Here is a 14,056-nt window from a genome sequence, read left to right on the forward strand (position 1 = left end):
ATATCAGCTCTCTTACTGTTAAGTTTTTCCTGATAACTATGTAAAAGTTCCTTGATGTTGGGGAGAACATTTAAGTCACTAATTCTATGTTGTTACGAATCTAACTTTACAGAAACCACACATGAAACTTACTATCTTTGTAAAATATGACATTTCTACTTAGAGAAAGAACATCTTAGGCTGTATCTGATGTTATTTTATTGTTGACTTGCCCTATAGCTTCTGCTACTATTTAGGGATAAGTTAACAGGGTCCACATTTTCAAAAGTTATATATTAAGTATATATTATAAAAAATATAATACTTCAATTTTGATTCGAGTGTTTTCAGACATTGAAATATTTTTCACTACGTGATTTTTTTTTAAAGGAGTTGTTTAACTTTCAGGGTTATCTTTACTTGACTAAATGAAAAACAAAACTATTTTTCAAACAAACAGGAAATTTAGACAAAACTCTAGTATTTAGATATGCCTTGGTTACTTGGAGGAAAGGATGGAGGAGAATGTAAAGTAGATATGGGAATTTAAACTGAACCTGTAACACCTGTAACTTAATTTTTTAAAAAGGAGTTCTGATTCAAACTTGGCAAAATTTGTAACCAAATAGAAGCTGTTTATCATTTTCTGTGTTAAAAAAATTTTTTTAGTGTTTTATTTATTTTTCAGACAGAGAGAGACAGAGCATGATCAGGGGAGGGGCAGAGAGAGAGGGAGACACAGAATCTGAAGCAGGCTCCAGGCTCTGAGCTGTCAGCACAGAGCCCGACACAGGGCTCAAACCCACAAACCATGAGATCATGACCTGAGCTGAAGTTGGATGCTTAACCAACTGAGCCACCCAGGCGCCTCTCAGTCTCTGTGTTTTTAAAAAGGATAGGACAATTGTTAAAAGGGCTCATTACTTCTTTAGTTTTCTTGGAAGGCTCTGTAATCATCCAAATGTAAAACTTTGTTATCCATAATTCTCAGAGTCTCCATCTCCAACCCATCTGATCCTAATTACATACTGCCAGATTAATCACCCAAGAACCAACAATAGAGTCCAATTCCAGTTACCTCAAATATAAATAAAGGTCAGGAAGGGTGGGAATCAGATCCCAAAGGGCAGAGGAATTCAAAACCTTTTTGGATTCAAATACTCTCTTCATTTCTCTGAGCCCAAGTTTGTATATAAGTTAAAAATGAGAATAACAACTACCTCAAACAATCCTTGAAGGATTAAAAGAGATTTTTTTTTACATGAAAGCATCTATTAATTAACACAGCTGGCACATGATCATTCAATAAACACTAGATATCCTTTTTCCTTTGTGTAGCCTAAATTGCCACAGCAGTCTAACACATACACTATACTTGAGTTTAAAAAAAAAGAATCTTCATTGTTCTTGCACGCTGTGCAGTTTCACTTTCCTGATCAGTTTCATTTTCCATTTTATTCTTCTATTTCTCCCACCTTAAATTTTCTGCCCCCCTATTCATCATCTATTCCTATCCTATTTTTCCTTTCAGGCCCAGGTCAAATTCTACTTCTTACATAGTCTTCCTGACTTTGAATTCCTATCGCTCTTAAAAGGCAGCCCCAGAAGTTGACCATTAATTGTTCTTTATTTGTATTTTAAATATTATTTTTTTTTATTTTTTTTCAACGTTTATTTATTTTTCGGACAGAGAGAGACAGAGCATGAACGGGGGAGGGGCAGAGAGAGAGGGAGACACAGAATCGGAAACAGGCTCCAGGCTCTGAGCCATCAGCCCAGAGCCTGACGTGGGGCTCGAACTCTCGGACCGCGAGATCGTGACCTGGCTGAAGTCGGACGCTTAACTGACTGCGCCACCCAGGCGCCCCTGTATTTTAAATATTATTAACTGTAACTATATATTTTCCTAGTTTAAAATAATAATAATACAGATAAAGCTACAGACATTTTGACTATTACCTTTAGTCCCAGACCACTCCTGTGGGGGAGCAAGTACTATTGTTATGTATCCTTCTAGACCTTTACTGGCATCTATATATGCACAGAAATGTAGATTAGCTTTCTCTCTTTACTTTATACAGATGGTATCAAATTGCATATGATGTTCTATAACTTGCTTATTTCACTTAATGTATCTTTCAATACATACAGATCTACTTTTGTTTTGTTTTGTTCCTCTTTTACTGAGAAATAATTGACATCACTAAGTTTAAGGTGTACAGCATGATGGTTTAATTTACACATACAATTGACCCTGTAAGAACACGAGTTTGAAGTGAGCAGGTCTACTTATATGCAGATTTTTTTGATAAAGTCAGTACAATAATGTAAATGTATTTTCTCTTTCTTATGATTTTAACATTTTCAAAAGAAAATGTCTAGCTTACTTTATTGTATGGATACAGTCTATAATACATATAACATACAAATCTGTGTTAATTGACTATGTTATCAGTAAGGCTTCTGTTAACAGTAGGTTATGAAGTTTTTGGGGAATCAAAAGTTATATGCAGATTTTTGACTACATGGCGTGTTGGTGCCCCAAACCTTCATGTGGTTGAAGGTATTGTGAAAACATTACATGATAGGTTTAGTTAACATCCATCATCTTATACAGATACAATACAAGGAAAAATTTCTCTGTGATGAAAACTCCTAGGATCTACTTTCTTAACAACTTTTCCTATATATCATACAGCAGTGTGAACTATAATAAAATTGTCCATTACATCTCTGTACTTACTTACCTTATAACCAGAAATTTGTACCCTTTGACCACCTTCCTCCAGTTCTATACCCTCCCCCCAATAAGGTAACCACAAATCTGATCTGTGAGTTTCGTGTGTCTTTTGGTTTTTTGGGTCTTTTTAAATTCAACATGTAAGTGAGAACATAGTGTCTGCCTTTCTTGTCCGACTTACTTCCCTTAGCATAATGTCTTCGAGTTCCATTCATTTTATCACAAATAGTACGATTTTCTCATTTTTTATGGCTGAATAATATTCCATGGTGAATATATACCATAACTTTTTTATCCATTCATCCCAGACCTATTCTATTCAGCTGTTGCAGTGTTCCAATTTGTTTACCCTTTCCCCTTTGGTGTGCATTTAGGTTTTTTCTAATATTTACCTGTATAAATAATGAAGTATTTCAGAGGGCAAATAAGATGAGAAAAATTCTGAAGCAGAAACCACAAAATAAAGTCACTATTTACATTAAAGAGATTTCCTAATGAGTTGAAAGCTAAAAGGTATCTGAGAAGCAGAGGATTTTTCATTTATATTATAATTTTAATATTATTTTTTTTCAATTTTCATATTCTTTTGGGCATTAGATAGGGCTATGCCATAGTTTTTTTGGGTAAGGTTCAGTGCTCATTAAATTATCTGGTATAAAATATCTCATGCAGGATTAGATATAGTACCTACCTGTCTATTTTCCACCAGCATTATTTTCTCCATTCACTCTCAACACCAGAGGGCAGTAGCCTTAGTGCTAATTAGCAGTCACGTATAGATAAAGTGACTCATGAAAAAATATTTTAGTAAAATCTGCACTAAATTACTAAACCTTTTGTTTTGGGGGAAAATATTTCTAAAAAACAGGACATATAAAATATGTAAAAACAATTAAACAAGCTGTCTAAGAGGATGAAAGAACCCTGATTTAGATAATCCAGGGAGTAACCATGAAAATCTAAGATGATGAAATATAATACTTACATTCTTTGGCTAGTTCAGTGTATCTTACAAGTAAAATCTGGAAGAACCAAATGAAGACAAATTCCTTTTCATTAGGTTCTCCAGGCTCTCTCAGATTTTTCAAATAGGAGGAAAGAAAGAGATAAGGAAATAATTCTAGATCAAAGATATATCCACATAGGCTTTCTAATGGCCTTGTGGAAAACTTGAAGGAACTAAACAAAAATCCTAAAATATGGCAAAGAAGACCCCCAAATAAAAGGCAGAAAAAGCCAGTCCGCCTATTTTAAAATTTTCAGGTGGGAAAGAAGGAGGTGCTTTCAAATATAAATCCTTTCTTTCAAATATATACATACATACATATATATATATACACACATACATACATATATATATATATATATATTTTTTTTATGCATAGACTACTTTTTTTTCAACTTAAAAATTATTTAAACTCTACTCTCAACATGGGGCTCGAACTTATGATCCTGAGATCAAGAGTCACATGCTACTCACTGAGCCAGCCAGGTGCCCCTAGACTTTACTTTTTAGAACAGTTTAAGGTTTACAGAAAATTAAGCAGATAATACAGGGAGTTCCCATAAATGCCCTAGCCCAGTTTTCCATGTTGTTAACATCTTGTATTAGTGCAGTACATTTGCTGTAGTTGATCCAATACTGATCCATTTTTTTCAAAGAATTTTTAATATTTTTAAGTAATCTCTACACCTAACATAGGGCTCGAGCTCACAACCCCAAGATCAAGAGTTCCATGCTCCACTGACTGAGCCAGCCAGGTGCCCTTGATCCAATATTATGAACTAAAGTCCGCAGTTTACATATGGCTTTTGACAAATACATAATGCCATATATCCACAATTATAGTATCATATAGAATAGCTTCACTGATCTAAAAATTCCTTGCGCTCCATATACTCCTTCCTTTCCCCTGATAACCAGTCATTTTTCAAAAATTACCTGTTTTCAAAATGACATATAGTGGGCATCAGACAGTATGTAACTTTTTCAGAATGGCTTCTTTCACTGGGTAGTATGTATTTAAAGTTTCTTAACTGTGTTTTTGTCTCTTGATGGCTCATTTCTTTTGTGGCTTGATAACTCATTTTTAAAACATCAATGAATTGGAACGCCTGGGTGGCTCAGTCGGTTAAGCATCCCACTCTTGATTTCAGCTCAGCTCATAATCTCATAGTTCATGAAGTTGAGCCCTGAATCAGGCTCTACACTAACACGTGGAGCCTGCTTGGGATTCTCTCTCTCTCTCTCTCTCTCTCTCTCTCTCTCTCTCTCTCTCTCCCTCTGCCCTTTCCCCACATGCGTGTGTATGCACACACGAGCACTCTCTCTCCCAAAATAAATAAATAAATTGGATATACCAAAATTTGTTTACCCATCACCTACTGAAGACATCTGGGTTGCTTCCAGTTTTAAGTACATTTTTAATTTGAAAAAATAAAAGAGAGTTTTAGTCGAAGATGGAAGCCTCAAGCACTTGTCTCTTCTTCCTCCTGAGAATTTTTTACATGACAATAAAGGTATAAAATAACTAAATCCATAATGCAAAAAGAACTGGAGAAGGGGTCAATGGGTACTGAGGAGTAGATGAGATTTCAACATATTTCTGAAAGACAGAAAGAAGCATGAAATGAAATACAATAAGCCAAAACCCTATTTATGCTGATAACATCTACATTTTGTTCCAGCAATCCCACTTTTGGGTATGAGGACAAAAGAATTGAAAGCAGGGTCTTGACGAAGTATTTGCATATCCGTGCTCACAGCAGCACTATTCACAACAGCCAAGGGTGGATGCAACCCAAATGTCCATGGATGGATGAATGGATAAACAAAATGTGGTGTATCATATTACTCAGCCTTAAAGAAGGAAATCCTGTCACGTGCTACAACATGATGAACCTTAAAGATATTATGCTAAGTGAAATAAACCAGCCATAAAAAGACAAATACTGTATGATTCTCTTTATATGAGACATCCAAAGTAGTCAAATTCATAGAAACAGGATAGAACACTAGTTATTAGCAGGGGCTGGGAGGAGGGTCAAAGAGGACTTATGTAATGGGTGCAGTTTCACATTTGCAAGATGAAAAAGTTCTAGAGATCCATTTCACAACAATGTGAATATAATTAACACTACTGAACTGTACACTTAAAAATGCGTAAGACTGTAAATTTTATGTTATGTACTTTTTCACAATAAAAAAATAATTAAATCTTGTGTTTCGTCTTGTTGATCCTCAAAACTGAAAATAATATGTAAGCACAAGGTTAAGATCATCTAAATATTGTTCATTGTGGATCTATGTAGTGGGTGTGGATAAAATTTGCTTCTGTTCAGGCCTACCTATACCTCCTGAAGGTATTGAGATCAAAACGATTTTTTTTCTTAAGCTCTATCAATTAGTTGTTCAAAATCATGCCGTGTTTTGGTTTCCTGTTCAAACCATAACTTGCTTACTCAGGTCTTCCTTCCTTCCTCCTCCCCTCCCTTCCTCTCTACCAACCCCTGGATAATTGCTTTTCTTTTTTAAATGTTGTTGCCAGGGTGGTGGTGCCTGGGTGGCTCAGTCGGTTAAGCGCATCTGACTTTGGCTCAGGTCATGATCTCATGGCACGTGAGTTCAAGCCCTACAATGGGCTCTGTGCTGACAGCTCGGAGCCTGAAGCCTGCTTCAGATTTTGTGTGTCCCCGTCTCTCGGCCTCCCCTGCTCTTGCTCCGTCTCTGTCTCTCAATAATAAATAAACATTAAAAACAATTTTTTAAATGTTGCCAGAAAAACATATCATCTTCACCATATCATTAATATCTTCCAGATTTTTACTATTTATGCATAGATGTTGCACTCTTTTTAAAGACACATTTCTTGAAGCCCAATGTGGATCTAGGGCACTACGGTCATCTGAGATTTCTTTACGTTGGGGTAGTTCCTCCATGTCAACTTCCCTTATATTTCCTACTTCCTTTTGCTGTAGGTTTCCTCAACTTAAGCTTTTATATTTTCTATTGCATTTGGCAAAAGGTAGAGGAATAGTCATTTATTTTTCTCTTAACTTCTAAGAGCTTGTTCCTATTTTCAATGCCTTTCTCATAGCAGCTTTCCTCATTTGATGGAATTCTTTTTAAATTTAACTTAAAAAAATTTAAAATTCTATGTACCTCATTAACCTCGTTTTTTTCCCCCCTCTTGCTTTTAATGCTGCTTGTTTTATGTAACTTGATCCTTGGTCAGTCATTGATATCCATAAATTATTCTGTGAAAATGGTATGGGTTTTCTCCATTTTTGTAAATGTATGTTATCTACCAGTCTCCCTTGTTGTTGTTGTTTATTTATTTTTGAAAGGGTGGGGCAGAGAGAGAGGGAGACAGAAGATCTGAAGTGGGCTCTGCACTGACAGCAGAGAGCCCAACGCTCGGCTGGATCTCAGGAGCTCAAACCCAGGGTGAGATCATGACCTGAGCACTGAGCCGAAGTCAGAAGCTTAACGGACTGAGCCACTCAGGCACCCCTACCAATCTCCTCTTAAATAAAATGGGCAATTAGGAGCTCTGGATTTGTGAGTTGGGCTTACTGTTCTGCAGACTGTTAGCACTAATTACATTATTTAAACTTACAAGAATAACTACAACATAATTATTGAAATTTAGGAGAGGTAGAGAATAATGTAAGTTAGCTCTGATTTTTTACAGCATATATTTGCCAAGTAACATATAAAATAAACCAAGGACTAGTGATACTAGTATATTATTTAGTCGTTTGATGGTAACCACGAGAATAACTAAAAACAAGTAGCTAAAAATGGTTTCTAAGGGGCAAATTGAAAATGAGAAGAAGCAGTTAGGAACATTGTTTTTTATTATATTCCCTTTTGTATTTTTTTATCATAAGCATGTATTTCTTTGAAATAAATACAAATGAAGTGAATATGAAATGGTAGAAACTGAGGGGAAAATGTAAGAAATTTGAAAAGAAAAAGAAAAAATGAATTTCATTTCTAAGAAGGAAAATAAATTCAAACCTTCATTTATCTGTACTAAATTTCTCTGACAGAGGGAGAATGTTGTTGCCAAGGAGACCAAAGCAACTGTTGAGCCGCAAATTCAGCTCTTTAAAAAAATTCCATGACATTTATTCTGCAATTACATCCTACTCAGGTTTTACAAAGGCCAATAAAATGGTTTTAATGAAGTCCTTGAAACCTGGTGTATGATGTCACTAACATTTACTAAATATTCGGGTTATAGAATCTAGTGCAGTGATAAGAAAATTAGAGTAAAAGTCAAATGATCTAAATTCTAGTCTCAACTCCACTGCTTAAAAGCCATACATCCTTGAGTAAGTCATTTACCTTTTCTGAAACTTTCTTTACTTGTAAAAATGGGGAAAACTACTATCTAGCTTGCCTGCCATGCAAGGTTGCTGTATCAAATGAGATTTAGATCATTTTACAACGTTTGAAACATTACAAATAAATTCAAGTAGTAGTGTTAATATTTCCCAAAATTAATAAAGCCACATGTATTCTGTACTCTTCATTGCTTAAGGACCAAATTAAGTATTAGGAAAATGTGAACCAAAAAAAGTAACCTAAACTACTACTATAAAAACTGGATTGAACTAAGTGGCAGATCCAACCTCTGGTCCAGGCTCTACCCAAACTGGATAACTTCCACAACTTCTTTAGATCTCTATACCATGAAATTAGACTAGACCACCTTTGTAGAGGTGCTTCTTGGGTGTCTTTTCCATCACACAATGATGATTAAAAGGGAATTCGTTCACCTCCATTTTACTGGGCTATATTTTGCTTGCAAATATTTCACTGCTAGGTATCCGAAAATCACTGGCTTAGACTGAAGTCTTTTATTTCTATTTTCAGGCATTTCATAACCCTAACCTAACCTAACCTAACCCATCTTTACATTCTATTCTTTCTCAACACAGACCTACATTTTGAGACCAGAGTACTCTACTCACTATTTCTCAAAATGCCTTGGCCAAGCTGTGCCTGCACATTTTGTCAATATACAACCGTTGCTGCTCCAACTGACTGAATAGCACTGCCCTGTGTCCTGTTCCACTCCCCACCCACACATTAAAACACCCAAACTTGAGCAGTACTCAATACTTTGGCTATATCTGCTTTCAAAAAGTTAAAGTTTAAAGTAAATTAGAAACAGGTGATAGTTGTCATGTTAAAGAGAACCTGGCTTCTAGGCCAGCCAAGACTTGTGTGTAATTTGATAGGATGTAAAAAAACATCAAAAGAAGTAGGAAGAAAGTGGGAGCTTTAGTTAGCCCTAGCACATAGAAGGGAGTGAGCACTATAGAAGAGTCATCTGGGCACTACTTGGAAGAGGAACACCTTGATCCATGGACTTGGGTTCCAGTGGTAAGATAGTCCCATCATAGAAACGGATGCATTTACTTACTACAGGCCAATGCTGTTAAACATTTAGGCATATATCTGAATCCTTGTGATTTTATTTCATGATCTTTGACTTCCTTATGGTGCATCTAGAAAATACCTTGACTACAGACAAATCTACTTATTTTACATCTGTACCATAAATTAATACAACTGCATTCTGAATTCAGACATCAGGTTCAGTTTCGAGTATAGTGAATCCATCCTGAGACAACACAGCCTAACAAATTAGTCTGACAGCATAGAAACTGAGGGTCAGATCCTGGACTATGGTAAATTTACCAACAGAATGCCATCCCATAGTACCCCAAACTGCTCCAGTAAAAACCCTGTCTTGTGGAATTATTTTCCTTTTAACACTTACCCACACTCTTACTTATTCAAGGCCAATAAACACATACTGAAGCTTTTCTATGACCCCTACATACCTTTCTGATAATTTCTATGTACCCTAAACTACAGCTGAAACAAATGTTCTACATACACAAAGTTTCTATCTCTGCTTGGAATAGTCTTCCTATGTTGGGAAATCTAAATTCTAACTAATTCTGAAAGTTCAGCACAAATAACACTTTTTTTCATGAAGATAAAACTAGCAATTTTGTTGATCGAGGCAAGCAGAGTCATTGAGAATCAGCCATATTTGATAGGTTCCTTTTTTTTCACTAAACAGGTATTAATCAGGTATGAAACTCAGTTTCTCTTCTAAAAGACTATTTATGCTGTCAGTGTGTAATGTAATAAAAACTGTAAGTTTGACCTATTATTTTACATTTCTGCACTCTAAATTTCAGTGCCTTGGGATATATAGCCTAGGTTACCCACAGTCTATAGTAAATACACATTTGTTTACCAATTATAAGCATTCTTTCCCATTATGGGGGGAGTCAGTTAAGTATTTATTATTTTTATTAAATAATTATTTAAATTATTTGGATCTATTCCTCAGTTAAAGGCACTTACTACTTGTTCCCTTTGCGAGCTTTAGTTTTATTTTCCCTTCTATGTTGCTTGAAGATATGATCCACATCTATTTCATGTTTGTATCTCCCACAAGTTTTTAGCTAGTATCTTACACAGAGAGGGCACTTTAAATATAATTTAAGAACCTCTCTTCCATTTTCAGTGAAGGCTCACCTCAGTCTTTTTATATTTATCCTGGTTTTATAAAGTCTCCTTTGATCATCCCAGTCCACAGGTCACTCTTACTTTTGTTCCAATAAGGACTGCCTATAAAACATTTAATTGCCAGCAATACAACCCTAATGTTATCTTTTTTTGGTGTATATGCATTTTATAGTCTTTTTATATTTCAGTATATTCCAATAATATCCAGGCATAGACAATTAATACATATTGATTCATTCAGCCAATCTTTAAAAAGAAATCAATCAAGAGACTCATTAGGAAAAGTATAGTCAAAACTGGCACCTAAAGAGAACAAAAGATCTCATCCATGGCAATGAAAAACAAATTCCTATTGTTGGAGTCAAACAACCTTGACATACTTAGTAGTTACTAGTAAATTAAATTGTGTTGTAATTCTACAAGTGTTTTCAAATTTCATGAGTCTTCCTTTCTCTTTAGGGACACATAAGTGCCCAACCACATTCATTTCCTGAAAATACCAATGAAAGCAGATGGCTTTAAACAAAAACAATTAACTATATTAAACATATACAGTTATCATTCATTTGTAATTTGGGTAGGTTTCCCTGCTGAAGACATTATATAGTTGGTTTGTAGTACATTTGATTTTATTGTAGGCTATTCCTTAGCTCTTATGCTATGCTTTAAAGTTATTTGCATTTTACACATCCTTACAGTAATTAATGGGATGTCACAAATTCTGCACACTTGATTTAAAAAATATATCTTTATGGTCAAATTCTGTAATAAGGGACTTATTTCTTTAATTTGATATTTGAATCAGAACACTAGAGATTCTTCCCGCTCCAAGTATGGTCCACAGACTAGCAGCAATGGTATCACCTGGAAGCTCATTCTTGAGGCCGAATCTCAGACCCTACCCCAGGCCTACCAAACGGAAATTTGCATTTTAGATTCCCAGGTGATCTGTAAGCACTTTAAGGTTTGAGAAGCACTGGTTTAGACTCTATAGGAAGAACAGAATGTCTAAGATGCACATGACCAAGAAACAGTTACTAACTCATTGTAATTGCTTATTTGTTGGTCTTTTCTGCTAAATGAAGGCGTGTTGAGGGCAGAACCCTTTCTATTTCCTCACCACTAGTATTCATTCCCTGGCCCTAACAGGCTCTGAAAACATTACCCAATACACAATACATATTTTTGCTAAATGCATGAATGACTGAGCAAAGTAAAAATAAAACTTTTTCATAAAGTGAATCCTTTAGGAAATTCTTTTGTACAACACAATTTCATGTACTACCATACTAATTCCTTAATTCAGTATTATGAATTCCATTTTAAATACACTGCCTTCGCTACTTCAACAAATGCATTTAATGCATTTGACAAAGCAAAAGCTTGGATCATCTTCCTCTGCTGGAGTCACCAGTGGCGTCTGTTACAAGTGAGAGAGCTGCATTTTAACTCTGGCTCTCACAGATCCATCCCATATGTCTGCACAAGATGAAATCACCCCAACAACTTGGAGGGGGTGGGGGGAGTAGAGGAGGAAAAGGAATGGGTAAAGCAGAAACAATTCCGTATCAGGAGCATCATATGAAACCTGGAAAACATGATTCTTTGAACAGGATACTCCAGAAAATAACTCCCGGCAAGGGGAATAAAGAGGTAAGAGAACTCTTACCTTTTCAAGAGCTAAAGGTGATAGAGAAAACCACCAGCGACTACCTAGCGACGGAAAGTGGAAACACACCAGACCAGAAGTAAAGCAGAGAGCGGTTAGAGACACCTAAAAAGGGTACCAAAAACCACTTTCAGGTTTGCAGAGAAGGAAGTCAAAGGAGAAAAAAAGAGGAAAGAAAATAGTTCTACGAAGGGTAGAACTTACGACATGATGATGATAAAGTAATAATAAATAATCGATAATAATTTTTTTTTAAAGAGACGACATGCACTTGAAGGGCGGGGCTGTGGGTGAGAAAGGGAGGCTGCAATTCCGCGCACTGCAAAAGGAAGTGACCACAGGTATCCCCGCTCAGATGGTCCCGGGGAGGCGGCCCAGGCATACGTGGGTGGCAACGCCCGGCTCCGCTGTCCCCCACCCCGTGGCCTGAATCATCTTCTCAGCAGCCTGCTGACCACCGGGTGCGGACGGGAAAGGGCGGACTGTGCATGGGCGGGCGGGCGTGCGGGAGGACAGGAGGATGCAAGGCTGAACAGGTACCCACCTTATCCCAACGGAGCCACTGCCCGATGGCCGTGTCTAGCTGAGGATCACCGGTATGGTAGGGGGCGTGGAGCAGGTTGGAGTTCAGGTCTCCCTCCGCGTTTTCAGCCATGGCAGCCAGACTGGGGTGTGAGGGCCTGGGGGCCGGCGAAGACACTGAATTGGGGGTGGAGGCTGAGATGCGCTCACCAGGGTTCTGACGCCCCCTCCTCACTGAAGGGCATCGGAGACCAACCACAAGGTGTCTGAACCAGCTCCTGCCGCAGCTTTGCGGAAGCAGGAAAGACGGGGGATTCGGCCACCCGCTCCCCACCAGACTAGCTCCGGGTCTCTTTCTGGGCGAACGGACTGAGGAGGTCCGGCGGCGAGAGAACAACAACAGTCCCAGATGTCTGGGTCTCGGCCGCCGCCGCCGCCGCCCTCGCCGCTGTACGCCCCGCCTCCCGCGCCACTGGCCCCACCCTTTCCCGCCCCAGCTGATTTAAGTCCCTGGGGCGTGAGGCACCAGCGGGAGAGTACGATCCCGGTGCCTTCGCAGTAACATAAGTTAGGATCCGCTGGGGTGTGATGGGTTGTGGCGCGGCCTTTTTTTTTTTTTTTTTTTTTTAATTTGCTTCTTGCCACGCGTCTTATCCTTGTTAACAGTCCTCACACACTCCCACGCGTCTCCTTTTCTCGCTCAGGTGCCAAGGCCGCTACCAGCACGCTGCTTCAGAGCTCGCTCCGGGGACCCGGGCGCGCGTGCAGGACCCCTGCTCCCTCCAGCTTCAGCTTGGGGTACGCGCTTGGCGGGAGGATGCACGGGCCTGTTTCCGCACGACCTCACGGGAGTTGTAGTACTCTTCTTCCCCAGAGATCTGTAGAGACCGCCGCAAAGACTACAACTCCCAGCGGCTGCGCGCTCTCCCTTTCCTCAAAGGAAAAAGATCCGCCTCGAAGCTATTCCTTACGGACGCGCCTTGCCCTTACCCTGCTGCGCATAGTGGCCTTAGAATTAAGTTATTTTAAGCCAGGACTGATGCAGTAAGGGGACCACTGTTATCCATTTAATGCTTTACAGTTTATCAGTCATGTTCTATCGCTTCAACCATCTTGTGAGGTAGGTGGGCGTGATCTAGCCCTAATTTACAAACAAAGAGGAAACTGCCTGTGCCTGTGAAGGGAGTTTCTCAAAGGCAAAATTCGTAATGGAACCAGGGTGCCAACCTCATATTTCAGCTGGTAGTTCTGTTGCTGCAGTGGGGTAGGAGGGAGAACAAGATGACTGAAAAAATAGACAAAGAAGTTAAGGAGGGAGGGTGGGTCAGCATTTAACCATAACACAAGCAACGATGTCCAGGTGTCAAAAGAGAGGTAAAGAGCAATGACGATAGGCATACGGAGGAGGAAATGAGATATTTGAAATAATCTTCAATTGTTTATTTTGCCTCTCTGCTATGGAACGCTCACCTTGCAGAGTCACACAACTTGAGAACTGAGAGATGCTGAGCAGGGCTTACCTGTCAGACGCTCAGTTTCTTGGTTTGGCCTTCTTAAAATGGCTCTATGATTTTGGCTGAGTATC

At 38.3% G+C, this 14,056-nt stretch overlaps 1 protein-coding gene across 1 annotated transcript in view; it reads right to left on the reverse strand.

Annotated features, from left to right (window-relative positions):
* Positions 1 to 13,274, reverse strand: part of PGM2L1 (phosphoglucomutase 2 like 1) — a 49,850-nt gene extending 36,576 nt beyond the window's left edge. The window contains exon 1 of the mRNA XM_015075582.3: positions 12,494 to 13,274. Coding sequence (XP_014931068.1) covers positions 12,494 to 12,604 — 111 coding nt within the window. The 5' untranslated portion in view covers positions 12,605 to 13,274. The remainder of the gene's footprint in view (positions 1 to 12,493) is intronic.
* Positions 13,275 to 14,056: the final 782 nt, after the last annotated feature.

Source organism: Acinonyx jubatus, chromosome D1 (genome assembly GCF_027475565.1).
Source record: "Acinonyx jubatus isolate Ajub_Pintada_27869175 chromosome D1, VMU_Ajub_asm_v1.0, whole genome shotgun sequence".
Classification (NCBI taxonomy): Eukaryota; Metazoa; Chordata; class Mammalia; order Carnivora; family Felidae; genus Acinonyx; species Acinonyx jubatus.